Genomic DNA, 24,942 nt, shown 5'->3' with positions numbered 1-24,942 from the left:
CAATTTCTAGGCAAGATTGAAAACTCTCCCATACTTTTCCAGGGGTACCCCAGCAGGGGTTTAGCAAATTAGCCCAACATGAAATGGAATATCTTTTTATAGAAGAATTTTGCATTGACTTAGCTCATTTGAATATGAGCTCTGTTTTATTGTACTCCAGTTCAGCTTTTGCAGAAGCATGTCTTTGGATGTCTTTGACCATCAGCTTTGCATGCATTTGGCTTTTCTTTCCCATCTTATTGTGTGTTCTGTTCTGCCCATAACTGTGTGCTGATTTAACAAAAATGCAAAAACAATGATACTCATCTAATGAAAATCTGCATCGTTTATGTTTACTATGATTTGTTTTATGTAGTAAGATTTAGATGCAGGGTTTTGAAGTTGGATGATGATGATAGAAATTATTGTCAAAAAGCAACCACTGTAATTTTATCTTTGTTTGGGACATACTTTTCCAGAGAAAACCTAGGTCGTTCATTATGATGAAGTTGAAAAATATTCCTGTTAAGATCTTACTGAATGTTACATTCAAAATAGTCCAGAAAAGTGTGTCGTTTCCGTTCAAACTCGTTTCATTAACTGGCACACTAAAGATAGTGTCTGTTGCTTTGGTAAAGCTGCTGCAAACAAGAAAAAAAATCTCATTTTATAACAAAAATTGCTTATTTAACATTTTACATAAATCCGACTTTATACTGTAGATTGGTGTAAAAGATAACCCAGGCACCGACTGTGTGCAGACCCAAAAAATACACAAGGCAGTGAAGGTAACAGGGTTTTATTTTACCCTTTTCACCCAACAATGTGGAAAGAGGAGGGAAAAGGTTTTCAGTATGCCCTTTAACTTCCTGCAGTCAGAAAGCAATCCCCCAGAATATGTTGCAGAGAGACGAGCTCAGCCCCAGATTAGAATGCCTTTGCTCTGCCAACAAACACCTTCCTACCGTGATGTCTTTCAGTTACAGCAATAAAAAAAAATCGCCTGTGCTACCTGTCGCTATTGACAGAAAACAAGGTTAAACCCCGAGAATTGTGCTGACCGTATGGATTTAAGGTGCCACACAAATTTGACATCTGAAGACTAATGTTAATGACAGCACATTGATTTCAGGCCAGGGAGACCTTTCAGACCTTTTACAGTCTTTACCCAGAGTAGCCGGTGATCCTATTGGTGCAAGAATCTGTGAATTTATTGAGGTAGATTTTTTTTACCTTTCCCCAATCATTTTCAGTGCATAACTGGAGTATTTAAACAATTTTCGCTGTCATAAATACATGTAGCGTGTTATTTTACAATTTTGTTTAATGTTTTTATCTAAACCAGGATTTACAAAATGGCTAAAATGCAGCTGCCAAACACAGACATTACCTTTACTATGCATCTGTTGTTTTGGGAGTTTTCCTGTTGGCTTGTATACGTTTTAGTGTTATGGTGTTGGCTATAATTGTGTGAAGGTTTGTTTCGATGCCACACAAGACACGCTGATGCCTTAACACATAATGGATACATCTCAGGCCTACTAATGATTGTGCTGTTTGTGTCTTTTTGCACATTAACCTCTCCGCTGATCGCTGCATGCAGATAACTGGGAGCAAAGTTGCGGTAAGTATCCTGTTATTTATTTGGCCTTTGAATCCTGATACCTCGTGTGTGTTTTCATTCATCTCCTCAGCATACACAAGTATGCAGTTTAGAACACACTCATCTGGTGATTTGATTTCAGGAAGAAGCTGAGGAGTGTAATTTGACCTGTCATTGGCATGGCTTTAGCTTCAAGTGTCAATATAAATGATGGGTTTTAATCAAAAGGACACCAGATAGTGCATGCAAATTGAGACCCTTTGGGGTGAGTGATGTTGAAAATGAACTCATGAAACATGTTTGTATTCCACTCTTCTCCTTTTGTAAAATATGTGTAACTTTAAATATAAAAATGTTATTTTATAGGGGTGTGATTTGGCAAGAACCTGGCGATACGATAAGTATCACCATACAGAGGAGACTATATGAAATATTATGATACTATTAGCCAGGTAATAATTTAGCAAATTTTAAGACTCCCATTTATTTGGAAATGTCAGGTAAGACACATCCAAGACACGTCCAGTGTTATCGCGAGATCTGGTTGTTGGAGGTAAACACTGCTGCCACCTAGCAGTTGGAGTTTAAATTGCACCACACAAAATAAACACAGTATATGATTGCATGTAAATTCTCAATTAAATGCAATACACTGCTTTAAAATGGTAATAAGCCTATTAATATTGTCAATATTTATCACCCTTCCACCTTCCCTAAAAGTGAAGCAAAAGGAAATTTAATAGATGCAGTTCAGTCGAGGTGGGACTCACAGGAAATTATTTTACTAGGTGACTTCAATCTAAAGTGGCTTGATGATGCAATTCTGGCAGAACGTAATCACAATTGATTTCTGAGCCAACTAGGGCTGGCGCCACCAGCTCCTCCTTCATCGACTGGATTTTAGTTACGCATCCAAATAGAATCTGTGATTCAGGAATCTTAGCTGATGATGAGCTACATTGTAGCCACAGCTGCACTTACGAAAGTGAGACTGCTGAACATTGGTGCCAATGGTTCGTCTGACTGCCACCACCAGACAAGGAGGGTGAAGTGTCTTGCCCAAAAACACAACAGCAGATTTCTCTGGTGGGAGCTGGGATCGATCCTACAACCTTCCAATATCTCTACCTCCTGAGCTACTGCTGCCCCCAATTTTAAAATATTGATTCAGTATCATAACACAAAATATTGCAAAATTGCTCACATCCCTATTAATTTATTACATTTTTATCTGAAGAAGGTCCATCCCAATGTTTTCAAAGTGTTTATTCCATAACAAAATGACTGTGAACCAGGGTTGGGCAGTACATAGAAAATTTATCGTTATCAGAATTTCTGACTCTTATCGAGATAATTTTTCCCATATCAATAAATTTGATAATTAAAACAATGAAAAGTTGTGTGTAGGTTGGCAATGTTCATGTCACTTTAAGAAGCTGTACCACCTTGAATCACGTAAAAATGTGACTCAACGTAATACATAACAGCCTAATCTAGTGGACAGCTTTTGTCTCTACGCGTACCTGTAGTTATTGTCCATTTATCGCTATCGAGGTGAAATCCTCAATATATCGCCCAGCCCTACTGTGAACTGAGTGTTTGAGCCAGTAGTTAGCAGGTTAATTTTTTTTCTAATTCATATAAAGTGCTGTCCAAAAAATACTATTTAAAAAGCTTATTGTGGATATTTTGTTTTAAAATACATAACAGGAGAGTTTTCTAGTAAAAAGTGTCCTTTCTCCGCAAAGCTTCTAAAAACGCTCTTTTTCTAAATCTGAACCTCTGACGTAACCAAAGGGAGTTAGAAGCTTGGCGCTGCCTCAGCTCAGTGTGCAGAGTGGCTAGTTTTAGGGTAGGGAGGTCATGTGATCCAGTCAGTGTGTGTTTACTAGTGTTGGATTGTGTTAATGTTGATAAACTATAGTGTGTGAAGGCTGTACCAACTCCAGCGTGTCTGGACATCGAGTCCACGGGTTTCCAGATAAGAGAAACAATGCCTCTATCTCCGTGCCTGAGGGCGTTTTGTGCAGCTGAAAAGACGGACTTCTGTAGCCCGCATCGGTCGGTACCGGAACAGGGAGGTCAGTGCTGGGCTCCGTAGACCCGTGGTGGGGTTTAAAAAATTAAATGCGGATTTCTGGAGCTCAGATCACCGTCAGAACCAGGTCAGAACCGACCACCAGAAGAGACGCGCAGCTCAGCGGGCCAGCTGATTTCCGGGTCGGAACCGGATCAGAACCGCCGCCTGGGCCACCAGGAGAAGATGCGCAGCTCTTAAAAATACCAGCTCGACTGTCTCGCTCGTGTTTGGGTCAAATCCAGGTCACAGAAGCCCACATGAGCTCCAGAACCGGATGACAGGTGTCTCTCTCCCTCTCACTTAGAGCTAAACTACTTTACGTGAACGGATATTAGTGAGTATGAGACCGCTGACAGACGCTCATTAGTATTAATATTATATTAACTGACCGATACTATTTTAATTGTCTGGTACACGATAGTAATCAGTACAATATTGTGATGTTAGCACACAAGTTTAAGCTAACATGGTTAACTCGTCAGACACCTGCGGGTCCCCCTCCTTAATCTCTCTGCTTTGGCCGATGGTTTCTCCCTCTGGTTTGTCTCTGCTCTCTGGGGCGAGCAGCAGACTCCTAACTTTATGGATTTGGTCCATCATGAGTATAATTGTAAACATTTAAAGTTTCCTCTATGTCAGAGCCGGCATTAGATTCCATACTTTTCTCTGGATTAAGCTAACTGGACTCAGCTGACGTCACTTGGTTTGGCCAAAAAAAAAAAACGTTCTCACAAAAATGACTCTAAAAGCCTAAATAATTTATGTATGTGTAAAAAAAAGTTTAAAATAAGTTTCTATTTTGTTTCTCTAAAGATTGGTTCATGGGGTCTCTAACCTGCAATATGCTCTTTAAACATCAGTTGTTGGCGAAACATTTTTGAACAGCTTTCACAAGAGATTTATTTTTTTCCAAAACTTCTCAAATATTTGCAAGTGTTCTAAAATTCCTTGCATGAATATTAGGACCTTGCTATTGGGCCAATGGAGTTCAAACCAGGTTAGAAAACTTTTGCAAAAAAGGTTTTGTATTATTTGGAACAAGTCTCTCAGTGATTGTTTACCATTTAACACCGAGTTGTAACTTATTGGAAACACCAAAAAAGAAAATGCGATATACTGAGCATGACACACTTGCGCATAAGAGAAGAATTGTAAATACGTTTCTCTTGCAGTTAAATACACGTCTTATTTTTTTTCTATTTAATTTTGAAGAACTATTTCAGAAAAAAAAATCCATAAAAACACTCATACAGTTGACAGCTTGACGAGTGTGGGATTGCCACTTTAAATGGTGTCATTTTAAGTGGTATTTCATTGCCTTTTGAGAGCTTCACAAGGATTAAGAGGACTGCAAAGCCCAGCAGAAGCACACACAAGGTTAAGCAGTGCACTGTGACCTGTCCTCTACTCTGCCCATGCTCTCAGACGAACCTCGCTCTTTCAAGCATTTTACACAGCCATTTTTTATTGATTGCAGTTTTTTTCAGCCTTTGTTAAACTGTTCTTTTGTGCTTGGTTATTTCAGTGGCAGCAATGGGTTTATCAGCCTGGACTGTGTGGATGGCAGTAGAGTACGGTTGAGCAGTAATGGCTACATTGTGTTCAGTAAATAGAAAAGGACGAAATTACCTCTGCGCTGAGACCTTGTTTCAGAATTTCTGCAAGCTATATCAAAAACACAAGAGTCTGTAGTTATCGATAAGTTTCTTCTTACTCAATAGCTCGCAAATGTGTTAGACCTGGCCATTTTAACCTTTGTGTCTTTCTTTCAGTGCTAGCAAATAGGAAAACCTAGTAAACTGGAAGTTTCATGCATCATTTTAAAGGCCTCTATAAAAGAGTAGAGAAAAAATTATTTAGCCAGGTTAGTCAATTGTGGAACAGTCAAGCCCCTACTTTGCTGGCAGATTTCTATTTTCACACTGTCAGTGTGCACTGATGAGTGCACTGAAATGTGTTAGAAGGAAAGAGGAAGTTAGACCTGTCCTTAGGGCAAACAAAAGTGTTACTCCTCTGCCACATGCATGCAATCTCTGTGCCGCACTGTCCTTAAGGAATGAGCTTGGGATAGAATCCTGTGATTTGACTTTCATCTACTCTGGACTGTTGCAGAAGTGTACAACACAGCTCTACAACACAAGACTACATTTTTTATTTTATTTTTTGTTATGGACTCCTAAAGCAAGATCAAAGAAAATATGAGCAACACAGCCTGGTAGTGGCATGCCTGCAGGTAGACTGACAGTCCAGATAGATTTGACCTCTTTACCGAGTCCACTGCAGCTGCCTTTTGACCTCTACAATGGTTTTATAGCATCAGTGTCTGTAAGCACTGGTCTGATTTATGACACAAATCAAGGTATATCCGTCAGTGGCCGCTGCACTGTTGAGAGCAGACTTCCATCTTTTCTCTTCCTCTGACAGACTCTACAGCTCAGAATGCTGCTGAGACTTCCAGAGTGAGAGGGGGTGTGATCCATTTGTTGAAAAACAGCAATGGAAAATCTCCAGACCACAGGAAATGATCAATACCTGTACAACTGGACAGATGACTGCTTAGATGCTGGTCAGCTCTGAAATGTCAGTTTGTGATGGTAAATGTGGTTGTGTAAATAGTTACTCTCCGTGTGCTGTTGTCAGAGTGTAGATTTGACAAAAAAGCCTTAAATGCCTAAGACCTGTGAGAAAAGGTCAGGAGAGGCTGTACTGGTGGCATTGTAGCTTGTCGCTGGGTGGATTTATTTTTAAAAACTAGTGTATGAATGAAAGCCTAGTTATCACTTCAGTTGAAAGATGAAGACATTTCCAGAACACACTCCAGGCACCAAATCGGGCTGTGCTATCCTTGATTTAGGCATACACTATGGAAGTTAACTTTGTCTTTCTATTGGCAAAATATATCTGAATCCTCCGGATGGACTTAAATTCAGAAAGTAATCATCATATATAGATCTAAAACGGATTAACCGCTGGAGAATGCGTAAAGCCGGGTGTACACTGCAAATTTTGAAAGTTTTGAGGCAATTTTCTTCTTGTGTGAGAATCATTGCAGTCGGGACGTTGTGTAGTATACTGGGGTAACCAGGTGCAATTAAAATATAATGACCAAATCCCAATCAGCCATTGCGCGTTTACACAAATATCAAACATGTTTGATATTTTGCTCGTCCATTGTGAGAGTATTGCACTGTTGAATCAGCGTTGTGACCCAAAAGTACCAGAGCAGCTCACACAGCAGATGCGCTAACACGGCTCACCAGCTGTTTTTCATTCTTTTTTCTTTTGCACTTTTCTCCTCACGCAATGGCAAGAATTGCCAAGAAAGCGTGTTTTTCTGTGTTTATGTCAAATAAAACAGATCCGAAAATACTTTTATTTCCTTTTGTCCTTCTTTTCCAACCCGGGTAAACTCCCGTGTGTCCTTCTATGGCAAGCCCAAAGGACAACAGACATCAATAACAACACAGCCTTCAGGTATTCTGTTTTCGAACTCGAAAGTCTGACGTGTTGTGTAAAAACTACTATTTTTAGCATATTTGTAGGCCCGACATTTTGTTACCACACGTTGTATGAGCAGTCAGGTCACATTCGAGGACTGGGTCATACAGTGTGAGAACATGACTCGTGAGATTTGCTCTGCAAGGATTTTGAGATGGAGCTGAATGCGGTGAGTGAAAAAGTCACATGGTGTATACCTAGCTTAATTCTAGATAGCCAAGACAGCCAACTGAAATTAGAAAACAAAGCAAAAAGGACAATAACGCTGCCTAAGATGTTGACATAGACTGATTAAGTCAACCGTTGCTGACTTATGACTAATAAGCCTTTGGAATCACCTTTCAAAATGGCTGCCACGGCTAACTGAACTTAACCCACACAAATATGTCTGCAACTATTAATTTTATAGATATCAATCCGGGTTTTCGCTGCGAGTAACTCACAGAACAAAAACCTACAGCTCTACATACAAGTGATCCCATGATATCTTTGGATATCAGAGATTGTTCATAAAATCCTTTTCAATTTCAACATTCCTGCACAGTCATTATGCTCAACTTAGTGTTTGCATAGCACTCACATTAGACATTATCCATATATTTTGTGCATATATATTGAAGCTGAAAAGAAATCTAGACATTCCTCCATCATTTTCTCTTTTAAAAAACGCCTTGCCTCAAAAGACTTTTTGTCTCAAGCAAGCTATTAAACTGGGTGCTTAGGGTTGAGCAGATTTGATGTGGCACATGTCCTTGGTGCTTTAAAAGAATGGCAATGAAAAATTAATCAATAGCGCGTGCCTCCCATGCCCTGAGCCAGCATTCACCATAGATTCTATTTTAAATTAAGATCAAGGAAACATGTTCTGAAGGGGACTATTTGAGTAAGAAGATTCTTTGATTGGCTGAAAGCTTATTTTCGAGTTTATCTGACTGACATAAAAGTTGTCTGGGAGTTACATGTGAAAGATTTTATCTAACAGCTTACTTTTAAACAGTGAATCTGGACTCCTCAATTATTTTTAAAAAGATTGAGCTTTTCATGGGGCTTTAAAGCGTAACCATGTAAGAATCCATGCACCAGATACACTCAGGTCTGACGTGCCAGTATTAACTGACCCCACAATCAAACTATACAATTTTTACTCCACTGATTTCCATCATACATGTTAGGTAATAATGAGAAATAAAGTTAAAAGACAAATATTTATTATGTTTTGTAATTGAGGCCTTCTTGTAACAGTTGTGTCAAATTTTGATGTTATAAACTTCAATTGAAAGGGTTTATTTTTTCTACAGAAACAGTAAAACAGTTGTTTTAACCACATACAACCAAATATAGCAGTCCAGTTCTACTAATTTAACCTTCAAAATGTTGAGAATTTTTAGCCATTTTCTCAGTTTTTGTGAAAAGGATTTTCTGTTGTCATTGCTGTTGGCAAGGGCACAGTCACTGTGGCTTTGCATATTTCACCTTTTGTGACCATGAAATCTCCACAGTAGCTGGAGGAAATGGTGTTACTTCTGTACTGATGTTGGAACCATAGTTCTATCATTTTCTGGTTAAAATGTCTTTTTAAGGTTAAAGGCAAAGACTAGTCTGGGCTCATAAGTCTGTCCAAAACTAAATTATTGGCAACAGACACGTTGAACAACGAGTCATACCACAATTCACAGCAAACAGAACTGTTACATATTTAGGACTGATTCGTTGAAGTCCTCATTTTCTTCTCTCAAATAACATTTGATGCCTGGTTGAGTGTCATATAAAAATTACTTACTATGTTACATAGAGTAACATATGAACAAAATGGGAGAGTTTTCTGCAATGTTTGGTAGACTTTAATTGGGATTTTTTTAAACATAGAAAATTCAAAAAACCTGGCATATAATGACTCCCTACCTAGTAATCAACAATGGCTGCTACATTTAGCTAGATAGCCTGACACCCTTCTAGACATGATGCAGTTAAGTCTGTCAAAGCTGATTTAACAAATTTTCAGAACAAGCTAGGTTTTGAACGCAAACGCGGTCAAGGAACACTCACATTTTAGGAAGAAACGACCAGTGGCTGTTTTCTAGGTCCAAACTTCTTTTGTTGTCTGTGACCTCAAATGGTGTTTTTCTTTTTGGGATTCTGTTAGTTTGTCCTAAAGTGAAAGTGGTAGCAGCCGGCCGTTTGTCCTTCTCTGATTTTGAGTGGAGAACCTCTCACACCAGTGATGTTCTGTTGCTAGATGAGTGCGTTATGAGTGGAGAACACAGGGAAGTGTGGAAGTGCAGTGGTGTGGCGAGACAGACATCCGGTTGGTCCAGTGGTTGCTTTTGGTCCGACCATTAGACAAATGCAACAGAACCACTTTATTTACCGATCAGGAAACGGCTGGCAGCGAATGAGTTAATTTAAAAAGAATAAAGTGGTTCTCTTGCTTTGTTTATTAAAAAAAGTAATAATTTTTTTATTTTTATTTTCATCCCCACATAATAATTTTGGGTATACTATGTTAGAATGTGGGTAAGAAGCATGGGAAAAAAACATTTTAAGCTAATTTGTTTTCCAAATTAGCCATTGTAGCGGTAATGCTGAAATAATTATACAGCTTTTGAACCTCAGACACGTTGCTTCAGCTAACTTAGAAATTTTAAAAACACCAGGTTCCTACTTTATTTTCCAAAGGTCTACGCTAATCAAAAGGTTTTTGCCAATGTTGAGAGAAACTTACTGTCCTTTTACCTTAAAGTTTATATCAGCAATTAAACAAGTACACATGAAGTCAAGTGGAGGCTTATATTTGTACCTTAGAAAGTCTCTCTCAGACCTTCACTTGACTTAGACACTTTTTTATTTCAGAGGTCATATTTTTATATCAATCAACAGTCTTAGGTCTGAACCTTCACTACTTATGTCACTGTTTCTGCAGTAGAAAATAGAAAAAGGAGAAGAAAGATTGTAAGCAAGAGCCCAATTACTGGTGTAGACAGTAAATGTTAAAGGTTGTATCTCCCACACATTTTTTTTCTACAAAGTTCACTTTGAAGAACAGAAATGCTAGCGCTCTTAGTACTTAATTGCCTTGCAAATAAAGTAATGGCTTGTGTCATGCAATGTTTTTCTTCCTGGTTTCCATAATGACTTCTCAGTTATTGTTGCGTTTTTGCCTAGTGACTTGTCTTTGAGCATTTGGGGTTGTATTGACCTTTGCTGGCTGTGGCAGAAGCTAGAGTTCAGCTGTGGCAGAGGGTTGGTTGTGTGGGAGGGAAGGGCCTCCACCAGAGATGAGGGAAACATAATTATTTATATTCTTATGTTCAAAAATCTCTTTTTCATTCAGCAGCCAGCCTCTCCAGTCAACGAGGAGAGCTGAATGTTGTTCAACTAACATAAAGTGGTCATAATGCTGATGTAGCATCGAACAGTGGCTATGCTAGTGGGTTAAAGTTTCTCTGGTCTTTATTTTCAGTAAACCAGGATATTGGCTGTTGGATTGAGAATTTGGCACTGCCTGTTTTAGACACGGGAAGGAGGGAGAACAAGGATTCTTAGTTCTGTTGATTGCATTTCTGTGAATTTCATGTACCGTGTGCATGGCCCCACACAAGTGTTGGAGCTTGTGAATACTAGCAATGCTCAGTTGTACATCTCTCCCCCACAGCTCTGTCACACACTCAACAGCTCTGTCGGCATGCTCAGCTCGGCAGGAGGCTCCTGCAGGGCCGCATTAGGCTCCATAAACTTTATAGCATATTTGTCTCTGTATGCATCCACCATCACATCCCACCGCATCTGCTTTAACTGTTCACACAGCTGTGAAATTCTGTGTATCCCCATGTTTTATGGTTGCTTGCTCCTCCAGTCACTCCCGATTTCTTTATTAGTTTTTTTTTCTTTTTTAGATACCCTCGACATCTGTATGTACATAGTAAGTAATTTGCTTTGGTTGATGGAGTCGATTTCTTTTTCTAGATGAAATCTTTGTGAAAGTCAGCCTCTGTGTCAGTCAGGATTGCCTGCAGAATATTTAGCATTTGGGCGAAGTGCTAAAGTGCTTCTGGTTATAACTCTGCTGAGCTCTCTCATTTTTTGTGCATTTATATTTATTCCAAATGCAAACTTTATTCCTGCTTGCACTGGCGCACATGTTAGCAGTCCAAAAAACTTGCTGACATATCATGTCTGTTTATTACTTCATTGTTTGAAGGCAAGCTAGATAACTATGCAGGTGTTGACAGGAATAAACCACATTCCTGCAGATCATAGTTGTTAAGTTGAATTGATTGGGCGTTTCGTATTCTCCCCACTCTTTTTGTAAACCTACAGGATGTGCCGCTCAGCGAACTTGTCCACTCTGCACAATAGTGTGCTAACAAGGTGCAGTCTCTGCTGATCAGCTGCAGTACTTTTGTGGTTCTGTCATACTTGGACTCACAAGAGTGAAGGCACAAAATTGCCTCATCAGCAGCCATGTTCGCCTTGATTCCTGAGATAGTTCTGTACAATAAACGCTGGTGACAAGATCAAGGCAGGATCACTTGCTGTAGTGTTTTCTAGCATCTATGCTATGTTCTATGTTTGCTTGAAGCATCTGGAGCACAGTTTTTAAATGTAGCTGTAGTGCTCATTAACTGTGGGTCAGGTTAGATCATTTTTCCTCTCCAGTGAGTAAATGAGTAGAAGAATTAATGGGAAAGTATAAATTAGTCATCTTGAGCTGCAATACTTCACGGTGCTTTATTTAAAGTTTAGTTAGTGAAACAAATTTAAACTGTGTCAGAGGAAAAGGGTCTTCTCTCCATCCATACTGGCTGCTCATTTGCCTATCTTACCTTTAAAAAACTGCACCGTGTGATTTTTTTAATACAACGGCTGCTCATTATTCATCTTCTGCCAAGATGTGCCCATGCAAACAGTAGTAATCCCGAAAAGATATTTCACTACACATCTGAGACTTGAGCTATAAATGCAGGAGCTGATCTGCAGTGATCATGGTCTCAGTCAGTCTCTGCAACAGCTGCAGTTCTCTGACCAGAATTGTAGTACTCAAGTTCATCACTTGGTGGCAGTGGATGGCTGTTGAATTTTCCACGTTGCTGGCGCAGTGCATAGTTGTGAAAAGCCATGTTGTTGGTGGGGAAGTGACCTACAGAGCTTTTTAAAGCCATTTGATAGATGTATGATGTTTAAAGGGAAGAAAGGGAATTCATGGATAATATTTGTCCGTTTTCTTAGATTACTACGGTTAAAGAAGATGACATAATGAGTTTTACATTGTGCTTATAAGAGTCACAGTGAGATTGTTTGTGACACATCTGAAGATAACCAGCACAAGCAACATTAACTTGTTGGTTTTTGATCCGTGGCTGGCTGCAGCTTGGCTAGAACTGGGCCGGGCCAAACCTTCCTGGTTCTTTCTTCATCGGAATGACGATCAGGAGCTATTTCAGCAATGGCCACTCACTAACTTTAACCCAGCAATACTTCACTAAAAACGATGAGGCAGTGATTCATTTTTATCTTAGTTTATATATTAAAAGCAGATTAAATAGTACAAGCACAAATACAAAAATTCCCCAACTCTCTGGAGGTCCCCCCATACGGCTGACACCATCTAACATACCCCTGTGGGGGCATTTCGCCCCCTGCCATCATGGCAATCCCTGATTGGATTAGAAATCAAAAAAATATGTTTGAAGTATGACTGCTGATGCTATAGGAACAGATACTGAATTATGTGGTGTCTGTTCCTCATATAGGTGACTGTGGAATGAGATCAAGGCAATTCCAGCAAGTTTGAGTTAGTTTCTTAAAGGTCAGCTAGTTACCCAGGTCAGTTAATACACAAATAATCCAACAAACTGTTACTAGCAGGATCTGATTAAATGAAACACAAGCTTTGCATGCTACAGGTGAGCAGCGATGTGTTTAATGATGTTGTAGACCCATAATTCCTGTTTAATGCTGAACTCTGGACGCCTCGTGCTTGCATATTCAGACAGCGTAAACATTGCTGCCCAAGTGAAGCAAAAGAAACATCTTTGCCCCTCAGCACATGCTGTCTTTTTTATTACAGATTCTTCTACCTTGTCGCTTGTCTCAGGTGCTAACATAGCACATCCATTTTTAATGCTTAGCCACATGGCATGGTTGCTTTTGCTTAGGTCCCATAGCCAAGTAAATATGAGGAAAAATAAAGCAAATAATAGTAGTAACGCTCATTGCCACCGCTGTTATTTTTACATTTGTTGTAAAGGCTTTTGGCTCTATCAATTGGTAGTCAGAGTAAATCAAGCACTCTGTTAGAATGGGGCCAATTGCTCGATGTTGGCCTGAGGTCTATTTGATGGCAGATGTATAGCGTTCAAATGGCGATGTCCTTGATGTTGGCAATGAACGCAGCAGGAGAGATGACATCCAATCATACTGAGGTGGGTGACCCGTCTCTTTGTGTCCTGAGTGGTCCTGAGAAATGATGCTTTTAATGCTGATTGTGTGTAATGTCTTCCTTGCACCTGGGACGCTGGACTTCAATCACAGATAGTCTGCTGGGTGTGATTAAAAGCACAGGACCCTACAACTGAGACCCCTGATGTGTATAATTGCACAGTCATTTAATAAGACAAGCAGCAAATTTGGTGTCATGTGTGAGGTGTTTTTTTTTCTTCTTTCCTGTCAAGATTTCCCATGTTAGCTTTCAGCTGCCTGTCTCCGCTGCCGACGGGTGTAGTTTGCTAGGTAGTTTGTGTGTCACCTCACGTCTGTGTATGAGGAGGAGGAATTTGCCACCACAAAAGAATGAAACTGAGAAGGAAAAAGTTCCTTCCAGGCCCTTCAACTAGAACAAAAGAATAGGGAAAAAAAAGATTGGATGTTATTATCCCCATAACATCTTCTGAGCTTCTGATATAAATGAACTTAAGGTTCTAAAATTGTCATTTGAATTATGCCTTTCATCTCCCCATGGTTTTTAGTGAAGCAGTTCAGCCCAAATCTCTAGTGAATGTTTTTTCCTCCCCCTGTTTGCATTTCTGAACAAGCGCTATAACTGTAATGAATTCTATTATTTTAAAACCAATTACTGCTAGTTGGAAGCTTTTTCACTGCTACCGTCATACTCTCAGAGGAGTAGTGCAGTTGTAGCGTTGACTGCACTCAAACCCTGATACGTTTCTCTCCATTTCCCTAACCGCCTATGCTAGTGCACTGTTATAGTGTATACAGTGTCTGTCCCATACACACAGCACAGCGTCATGAATGACGGGTAACATCTCCAAATAAGAAACAAGTCAGAATAAAGTATTTACCAGTGTTACAGAATTGATTACAATTTTTTTTACATTGAATGCTAGTTGACACCAATAATAATTAAGACACTTAAGTTGCTTTCACTCCAAAACACATGAAGCGTTCAGGAGGATGTGCGAACACTTTTGTTTGTACTTCCTCTTCAGTTGTTATTCACACGTATTGGGAGATTACTGCATGAATTACAACATGAGTGCGTATGAAGCTTAGAGTTCTGCTTAAAGACTGTGTGGAATGTTCCGTTTATTTTTTTTAATCAAAAGCTGAAACTGGTGGCACTGAGTGATAAGATGTGTCTAATTTAGATCACAGTTAAGTCTGTCATTCAACAGCTGGTGTGACATTTTTACCCCAATATGTTTCCCTTAGTAATGTTACTTAGTGCTTAGTAATGCATTACATAGTCTGATTAAACAGTTGCTACTACTTTATTTAATAGTTTATTAATGCTTAAAAGCACTAAGTAACATTAATAAAGGGACCCTTAGTGTAGAGTGTTAACCTAATATTCAAAGTTAAAATCCAACTAGTTGTCACACTGGTGTGTGAAATTGGTTCTCCGCATTTGAGGTGGCAGTGAGCTGCCAACACGGCCGCGCTCGAGAACTATTTGGCAGTTTAACCTCTCCAATCGATCACCTCAATTCTAAGTAGGGCTGGGAGATATGGTCTAAAATCAAAATTATCAGTATATTGAAGATAAGGGACGATAATTACATTTGTGCACGGAAACAACAGTTGTCCACTAGATGGGGCTGTCACGGGTATTGCGTTTGAGTCCCGTTGTTATGTGACTTGAGGTGGTACAGCTTCTTAAAGGGACATGAATGTTACCAACTTACACATCTTTTCATTTTTTTTATTATCAAAATGACATAGGAAAAATGATATCGGTTAGAGTCAGAAATTTGATAATGATGAGTTTTTTTATTTATTGCCCAGCCCTAATGCTGAGTGTCAAGCAGGGAGGCATTGGGTCCCATTATTTTGAAATTCTCAAGAATGACCCGACTGTGGATCTGAACCCGCAATCTCCCAGTCTCAGAGTGGGCACTCACGCCACAAGGCCACTGAACTTAAAATTTCTGAGTTTTTAAATAATAATAAAGAAGAAATAAATTAGAAAGTGTTCCGGGTGTTTTTGGCCCAGCTAACTGATGAGATTATACAGATGACCTAGAATAAGTACAACTGAGAGCCTGCTTCTCTGAGTTACCATTAATTACCAGTAGCTTTGTTATGTTACTATTAAAATACAGTCAAGCAATACAGGGCCTGCAATAACTGACATTTCCAAAATGCTTCATTCAGCCTTTCCCTTCTATTATATATAATTAATGCTTCTGGGTCCAACACAGACGTATCCTTTAATCCAAATCGTTTTTTGAAAATACAGTAATTATATTTATTCACAATCGCCACAGACTCTGACACCCTGTTGTTGAGGCTGTTAGGGCATTTTTTCCTCCTCTTTTTTCTGAAAATGCTCTCATGTATATTTTTATGCAAAGGGCTAATTGAATCCAGCGTCCATCTTCAGTGTCTGGAGGTAGATCTTTTTGTTGCTTCATTTCAAGTTTTTGTCTTCTAGAAATAGCCAAATATGCTCTCCAAGTCCTACATGAGGGAGTTGTGGCAACCTCTGGAGAACTGGGAGATGATTTTAATGTTGCATGAGCTTCCCATTAGAAATGTGTGGTGCATTTCTATATGGACAGACTCATAGGGTGAAAGAAGACAGAAAAACAGGGATTAGACACGTCTGCTCATTAAAGCCAGCCACCATTCGGCTCTGAAGATTGATTTATAGCTTATTTAATAAGCTGAAAGGTTACCTCAAAACAGATTTTCTCTGTAATTGACCAATTTAGTGTAGCTCGATAAGCATTCATGTTAAGCTGAGGTTTTGAAGTATTTCTGCCTCCCGATTCATGTGGTATCACTGATATTACAGAGTCATGATTATTTATTAGAGGTGTGAAATATTCAACATGTTTTTGGGATGTTAACAGGATGGGGGTCCAAAATCACGGCACAATGAATACAGAATTAGTTAGCATCACTGAATGTTCTCCTAATTGCCTCACTTTGCCCAGCAGCTGTCTGCTATTAGGTTCCTTTGTTCCAGATGTTATCTCATTAGAATGGCATTGATCATCCTAATGACTGTGGGAGAGATTATTGGTCCACATTAGGGTGACCTGCTTGCCTCCCTTCTTCCCTGAGGTCAAACGACAGTAGCTTCATTTATCCATATGTTCATTTGACATTTCAAGTGTTGTATTTTTTCAAGTTGTTGCAACTTGTTAATATGAAGCAGAAATGATTTCGAACTCTAGTACGTGTGTTGTGAAGATGCGGTTTGTGGACTGTAGTTCCAGTTTAAGTGTTTGTCAGTGGCCTGATTTCTAGTGTACGCGTTTTTTCTGTCTGTGGAGGAAACCAAGGAGCACAAAAGGCTTTTGTACAGATGTACGGATTAGCTCCAAGTTTCAGGTTGAGATTGGAAAGTCTATTATAGAAGCAAAGTTGTTTTATGTTCCTAGAGATTTAAATAAAAGCGTTTTGTGACATTTAATGGGTTAATTTACATCATTTAGGGACGTCATGTCATGCTTGTTTGTGCCCTGAAGTTGTGTCTTTTAGTTTTTTGTCTGTGTTTCTTATTTTTGAATAATGTTACCGGTGACATGACAGGTGGACTCCTGATTTCGTACTTTGACTTTGGACCTGAAAAATGTTTGTAGGTAGAAAGATCCTTGCCAGATTAACGCACAAAAAAGCAGTTCAACACTGCAGCGACAGCACGCACACAGATCATGGCATCTCTTTCCTTTATTCCCCATTGCTACTGCTTAAGAAACGTGCTTATTTTTTTAAACCATCGTGGTATTTCTCAAAGTGTGAGGATGTGGAAGAGAAAAAAACGACAGATGGAGGAAAACATTGAAGGTTCACGGTAAAGTGGAGTAAAGACAACAAGGGAGGGAAGAAAGGAAGCACACATCACAAGAAGTGATGGGAAGCTAGTTCAAGGCAGGGAGAAGTGAAATACCTAATTATACTCTTCATCCTGCTCCTCTCGCTCAGTGGCCAGCAGTGTAACTAATTCTGACTGGACTAGTTTCTGCAGAGCGTCAGGTAAACCTGCCACGGCATTTTTGTTGTCAGCCCTTTTTTCTCCACAAGTGTTAAGCCTGTTTTTGCTGCTGCCTGCAGCAACAAAAGGCCTGTGAGTTATAAAATTATTTTAATAATCAGTTTTACACCTTACACTCCAATGCCTTGTAAAACAATGGTGCTCAATTGCATTCGTCTGAGTGGTTCAAATTGTCAGGCTCTACGGCCTAATGAAAACTGTAAGGCATCATTTTAATTATAATGTACTCGCCTGTTATCATGGAGAGATTTTTTATTTGAGGCCTTAATGAATTTCTCATCAGTTTGTTATTAACATTGTGCTATATGGGGCTCAAGTGAGGAAGCAGGCAATTACAGGGCTTTGTGCTCCCTGATGGACAAGAATTTGTGCCTCCACTGACAGAGAAATAACTTGTGAAAATGCCGTGGGAATAAACAGAGCTACATCTTCTGGCCGTACACACACTGACAATTTTCTGGACTGCGTGTGGATAAAAGCCAGACTGTACGTGACGTGTGTGTGCTGTACAATAGTTGTGCTGAATACAGTAGCTGTGCTTTTCTTGTAATAACTTCAACATCAGTAGATTAAAATTTATAGGAAAGATGATTCAATAATGAGGTAATTTATAGAGAGGACATAAAAATAGCAGATGGGGAGAATGATGGTCAATAGCCGGGGCCACACTGGGGTTATCAGAGACGCAGAATGGTAGCGGAACGTCGCTGCTTCACATAGAGTTCATTAGAGTCTATGGGTTGATCCAAACAGAACATTTTAGGCGTGTCCCCGAAGCAGCACACTGCGCCACTCTGCGCCTCGCTGCTAAAGACAAGACTGGGTTTTAATTTTGTCACGAGCTGCTTCTGGGAAACGTGCATGTCTGCGGTTAACATAGGGCTAGACAGGATATCACATATTTTCAAAATAAAAGACTATTGCAGAGATGTGATTTCTTATTGAGTACAGTCAAAACATGTGACCTAACAGCCTATTTACTCCCAGCATCTTTGTTGAAGTGCAACGGTTTGTTTTTCGTGGCTTTAATCCTGGCAGTGGAGAGGAACAACATTATATGTGACGTCAAACAGAGATATCAAACGCGATCAATTCCTTCTTCATCCGGGAGGACGACGGAGAAGCTCTGTGGCTAAGGGTTTCCTGGTGTGGATTGGTGCACCGAGAAGCAAGAAGTAAACCGTCCTGCTGCCGTTTGGCGCCGCTGATGCCCCCAGTGTGGACCCAGAGTTAAGCTAACAAATTCCAGCTTTGTTTACTTGTATTAAATTCTATATATGTAGAAAATGCAGTTTACACTGTAAACATGTAATTTACTTGCTATTTAATGATGAATTGTGTGTGTTCCCTTCCTTATTCTAAGATCCCCGTTAAATCATCTACATCAGTTATGAAGAAAAAACCATAATGTGTAGCATATTTTATTCACTAAACTCTTCCCTGGGTTGTTGCGATTTACGGTCAAAGGCCTTGATCACTAGTTTTATAACTTTGTAAATAGGAGTGAATAAATTACTGTCTGATTAAAGACAATGCCCTGACTTTAGGGTGAGCTCAATTCACTATGCATTCGTGGCATTGATTGTTTATGGACTAGCTGTCTCAATAAATAGTTTCTTTCCTCCTTTCATCTCCGTCATACAATGATTTGTCCCTGAAAGTTGAACATGAATTCAATGCTGCATGATCCATGAAATATTTCAATTTGCACTGGTGTAAAGGTTTTCTCAATTTCTCTTAATGTTTTGCCTTTCTGCTGCTCCAAGAAAACTGCCCCCTGTTAATCCCTAGTGTCTTTTTCATGAGAGTTTGTGATGTATTGTTCTTTTTTCACTTAAGGATCTACAAACATCTCATAATGCCATAAAGTAAATTACTGGACAGTATGTGAGCGAAAAAACAAAGTGCAATGAAAATGCTAAAATGTATTCAGCAAGCTTAAATAAATGTTGATCGGGATGACTTTAAATATCAAAGCAAAATCTAAAGAAACGAGGAATGACTAAAGATTAACAATGTCTTAAATGTGACATGTCCAAACTTCCAGAAAAGACCGACGACTATGGAAAATATCCAAAATGTTCAGTTGGTTCAAACATCTAAGTTGGTGTTATCAGGTCTAAATAACACCTTTTCCTTCTTTTGTTGTTCTTCTGATTTATTTTTTAACATAAAATGTCTTCTTTTCATCTTATTTCACAGCCAAACTAATAAAGTAGTCTTTATTTACTCAAGCATAAAAATGCTAATGAGTTTCAATCCAGAAGTCTTCAACAACTTTGCATTTATTCAAACCGTGCCTCATAATTACTGTTGGTGTCTGTATTTATTCATAAATGCACCTCCTTGTGGAAAACATGAAGGGAAGTTTTAGATTATAGAGAAACCAAGGATGTGGCAGATAATACAACAGATGGCCCAGGCCTGTTGAAAGGAGCTTCATGCATGGCAACAAGGGAAGAGAATTGTACTTCGGTTCTGCTGACCCCATGCTTTGGGAAAAACTGATGACAACTTCTTCCATCCGCACTCAACACACAGCAGACACCACTTATCTCGCTGGCAGCAGGACACAAACAAAACACCACACACACACACACACACACACACACACACACACACACACACACACACACACACACACACACACACACACACACACACACACACACACACCGTTCCCTGGCCCATCAGTTTGCTTCATGGATCCTCAAATCTAAGTCACACTGATTGATACACTGTGGAATAGCCTCAAGCTTCATTTTCACAAGAAAACCACACAAGCTCCCACAGGACCTTTAAACTCTCTGCCCAATATTAGGATGAAGATTCACAATCTTTCAGAATTAATAAATAATTCTGCTCCCTCTCTACCTCTCCACTCCTTCCCTACTCTTTATGTTCCATTAATGAGATAAAAAAATCAAAGAGAAATCTATTTGCATTTTTTAAAACATATGCCATTTATTGATTAAATTATGGACCACTGCGTTGTGTTATAACTTGGGAATGGCTGCATAAACATAGTGTTTAGTGGACTTTCTTTGAAGATAGTTATTTGCTCCTTAGACTTGCCATATATTACATCAGCATGAAATTCAGTCAATTACCAAATATACCCAGCAGTCTGTGGGTTATTGTGGACAGTTAAAATTTTAATCAGACACATTTGATGTATTTCTACTTTATATTTCTTGGTGAATACAACACCTCTTTGTGTTAGTGTGCTTTATTAGTAGAAACAACTCTGGCAGGTTTACGTCCTATCCCCTCAGGCTGGATTTGTACCATTGCTGAGGAAAGATGAGTTGAGGGAGTCAGGAGAATAATGAGGGCATGGGGTGTGCCCAGGGGCTGCCGGCAGGGCACAGTTAGGGGCATCTGCCTGTGGAACTAAGCCTCTTAATTCCCTCCATCCTCACCAACATCGTCATTCTAGGAAATCATCACATGTTGTGCACAGGTTTAAAGCAACAGAAGTTCTACAACAGCCATACGGAGAAGTTTAAATCGGGCTTAATCCAAGGTTGGGATGAGGAGGTAACAGATCTAGCAGAGAAATCCAGACTGCCCTCTCCTGGCAACAGTCTTAGCTCTTCATAGGAAATACTGTGGAATTCTCAGACTGGAAAGAAAATGCTTTCCCTATATGAAGCTTTTGGGTTTTCTCACAGTGGGACATGTCCAGAAAACCTCCTGAGGGAGGTGACCAGGATTCTAGCAAGGACCAATGTCTCTTCTCTGTGTTCCTTCTGAATGACAAAGCTTCAACAGTGCGATACCCTCACGAGGGACGAGCGAAATATTAAACACGCCAGAAGTCCGTGCGACCTCACGACTGCTGATCGGCAGCTGGTCACGTGGTTTTAATCGCCTCTTGTAACCCCCTGTACACTACACGACCGCTCGGCGCAAAACTCGCCCCGATCTCGTGGATTCTCGCACGACTGGAAAATCGGCTCAAAAAAGTGAAAAAGTCGCACAGTGTACGCCCGGCTTTAGAGATAGGGTGAGAAACTCGGTCATTCGGGAGGTGCTCAGAATAGATCCACTTGAGGTGGCTCGGGCATCTGATTAGGATGCCTCCTGGACACCTCCCTGGTGAGGTTTTCCGGGCATGTCCAACCGGGAGGAGGCCTAAAGGGAGAACCAGGACATGTTGGAGGGACTATGTCTCTCACCTGGCCAGGGAACGCCTTGGGATTCCCCCAAAAGAGCTGGCCCACTTGGCTGGGGAGAGTGATGTCTGGGCCTCTCGACTTAGGCTTCTGACCCTGCGACCCGACTCCGGATAAGACGAAAAAAATGGATGGATGTGTGTCTGTGTGTGCGTTCATACAGAAATACCATTACTGATAAAAATGCTAAGTAGACTATAGACACACAATTTCCACCACATGCCAATGTCAACCCAAGTATTTAATTCATGCAAACACAACTGAACATTTACCTCCATACATTGAGTTATGTGTAATAAAGTGAAAAGACCCAAGGAAAAAGTATTAAACACACAAAGATAACAAGGTGCAAAATGGCATAGAAAGTCAGTCAGTCAGATCAACTGAAATCTGTCAGTACTGAGTGAGAAACCCTGCCCCCTATCAGTATTAACTGATATCAGCTGCTTTAGTCCTACTTGATGGTCTATAAAGGCTTCTCATCACCCAGGAGGCACACAAGAAAAACTCTTCCAAGATCTTTGCAATCTTATCATTGAAAAGCATTCTGATGGGAAGGGTTATAGGCACATTTCCAGAATGCTGAATGTTCTTGTGAGAACTGTGGGGTTAATTATCCAGAAATGGAAAGAGCATCAGTTTACCATAAACCGGCCAGGATCAGGTGCTCTACCTAAAATTCCTGTCTGAGAACTCCAAAGAATAAACAGGAGAGTTCGCCAAAAGCCAAGAACCACTCGGGCAGAACTTAAGGAAGTTCTTGCATTAGCAGGTGCTGTTCAAATTGTTCAAAACAATTATGAGCAATGCACCAACCTGCCATGGCATCCTTGCATGCTCACCACACAAAACTCCATTGCTGGACAAAAAGCATGTTGAGGCTCGGTTAGAGTTTATGAAACAGCATTTGGAGATGCCTATGGATTACTGGGAAACTATGGTCAGCAGAAAGCAAATTCTAACTTTTTGGCTGTCATTCTACACACCATGTTTGGAGAAGAAATGGCACTTACCACCACTCCAGGAACACTATACAACAGTTAGGTTTTGGGGTGTAAGCATCATGGTGTGGGGCTGCTTTTCAGCAATAAGTACAGGAAGACTTTATTTTATTGAAAGCAGTCTGTCATTTACCAGAAAGCCGAAAATGAAAAGAGGGTGAACATTTTAGCAAGACAATGATCCTAACTCAAGACCAAGGAAACAATGAATTGGTTTCAAAGGAAGAAAATCAAGTTGCTTGAATGGCCCAGTCACATACAGTCAGTATAGAGAGAACTGAAGATGAAAGTTCATAAAAGAGGCCCAAGGAACCTTCAACATGTAAAGAGTGTTTGTGTGGAAGAACGGGCCAGAATCACTCCTGAGCAATGCAGACGACTGATCTCTACACAAGAGGCATGTAGGAGCTGTAACCACCAACAAAGGCATTTCTACAAAGTATTAAAGTGTTTATGTAACCGGATTACAGGATACAATAAGATAATTAAAAGAAAAAATAAACAAATGGGCCAATAATTAGGTTCGGGGAGAATTGGAGGTTGTTTAAGAATGACTGGAGTCACGGGTATAGCATGAAACGGTTTATATACTAAATTTTAATAATAATGGGAAATATAACACATAAAGATAACACACAAAAACAGATGAAAACAATCGACAATAGTAAAATGGTCGGTATGAGATTTGATCATATGAGTCACAAGTCAGCCGGCGTCAAGTCAAATCCCCACGCTTGGGGTGAAAGTCAGAGTCCGGTGGTGCGATTTTTTCCTACCGCACCGTTGAGATTGTTCACAGAAGAGAGCAGTCTGCTCTTCAGTTACTTGAGATGTCCTGGTTCGTTCAGTGGTTAAGGCTCGCCATCTCCCTCGTCAGGAAGAAATCCAGTTCTCGTTCCAAGTGAGTGATCATAGGAGTCGGGATCAAACCCAAGGAAAAAAAAAACCCAGCCTGTAAACAACAGGACTGTTAGCGAGTTGGCATCGACCCTTCTCGTCACATCACAGCATAAAGTCTTACAGACTTAAACAAATGCTTCACTCTATTGGCATAGCCAATCATGTTTGGGTTCACAGTTCAACTAACATAACATCAATTTGATTGTCTATTAAAATAATTCTCAGTAGCTCTGGAAATATAATTACATATGACAACAATTGTTCAGCTCAATAGGCTCAGTTAGATTCTATTACTCTACACTATTCAACAAGAAATACATTCATGACAACAAGGATACATTTAGTTGTGTTTCTATACAGCATTGTGACACCTTGTATATCTGTAACACAATAAATAAATAAATAAATAAATAAATAAATAAATAAATAAATAAATAAATAAAATGTTCTATAACAAAATTCAACAAAATATAAATTCTGGTCCTTTGGTCCACCTTTGTAAAATAATTCCTCCCTAATCAGTTAGCTTTTATTTATTTTTATTTATCTATTTTTTTTATTATTAAATGTTTGGTTAAGGGACGCATTGCTAATTCTATGGCGTTAGCTATAACGCCCCTGAGGACCTTGTACATCTAGGCCGTACCACCATTAACTGGCGGTTTGAGCCGTTAACTCCTGGGAATCCCATATGCCCTACCGCCGTTAACTGGCGGTTTGAGCCGTTAACTCCTATATGCCCTACCACCGTTAACTGGTAGTTTGAGATGTTAACTCCTGGGATCTAACGTCTAGCAGCCCACTGCTGTCACCTCGGTTGCTGTAATTAGCTTTTTGAATTTAATAATTTACTGAATTTAATCTCATTCACTCACCAACGCGCTCCAACGGTTCCCTCCTACAGAGGATTGGTTCACTCTGTCGTCTCCACACAAATCTATAAGAATGGAATTAATTTGATAAGCTATTTAAGTTTCCTTTTTTTTTTTAAGTTGCATCGTTAGCTTTTTCTCTTCTTTTTTCTTTACTCACCGCGTTGGTTCCAAGTTCCTAGCTCTTATTAGAAGGAGTCAAGTCCGCCTCTCCCTCTATCTATGCGGCACCCAAATCGGGGTTCTTCACGGCCTCGACCGTTGTTTTTTTTTCTCTCTCTCTCTCTCTCTCTAACCGCTCAGTCTTTGCTTTCTGTATCTGCGTGCTGCACAGCCGTTTGTCTCTCCTCTCGCTCAGCTGCGTCGCACGGT

General features: G+C 39.8%; 1 protein-coding gene across 5 annotated transcripts in view; it reads left to right on the top strand.

Moving 5' to 3' along the window:
• The window catches only part of diaph2 (diaphanous-related formin 2), a 562,944-nt gene that overhangs the window by 41,841 nt on the left and 496,161 nt on the right, over positions 1-24,942 (top strand). For 4 of the 5 annotated variants that reach the window (XM_054740030.2, XM_054740031.2, XM_054740032.2 and 1 more), the window contains one exon: positions 1,583-1,603. The exons of the other annotated variant lie outside the window; for it this stretch is intronic. In XM_054740030.2, coding sequence (XP_054596005.2) covers positions 1,583-1,603 — 21 coding nt within the window. The remainder of the gene's footprint in view (positions 1-1,582; positions 1,604-24,942) is intronic. 5 annotated transcript variants of the gene reach the window in all.

The sequence above is a fragment of the Nothobranchius furzeri genome, chromosome 1 (genome assembly GCF_043380555.1).
Source record: "Nothobranchius furzeri strain GRZ-AD chromosome 1, NfurGRZ-RIMD1, whole genome shotgun sequence".
NCBI classification, from domain to species: domain Eukaryota; kingdom Metazoa; phylum Chordata; class Actinopteri; order Cyprinodontiformes; family Nothobranchiidae; genus Nothobranchius; species Nothobranchius furzeri.
This window is presented reverse-complemented; position numbering and strand designations above follow the sequence as displayed.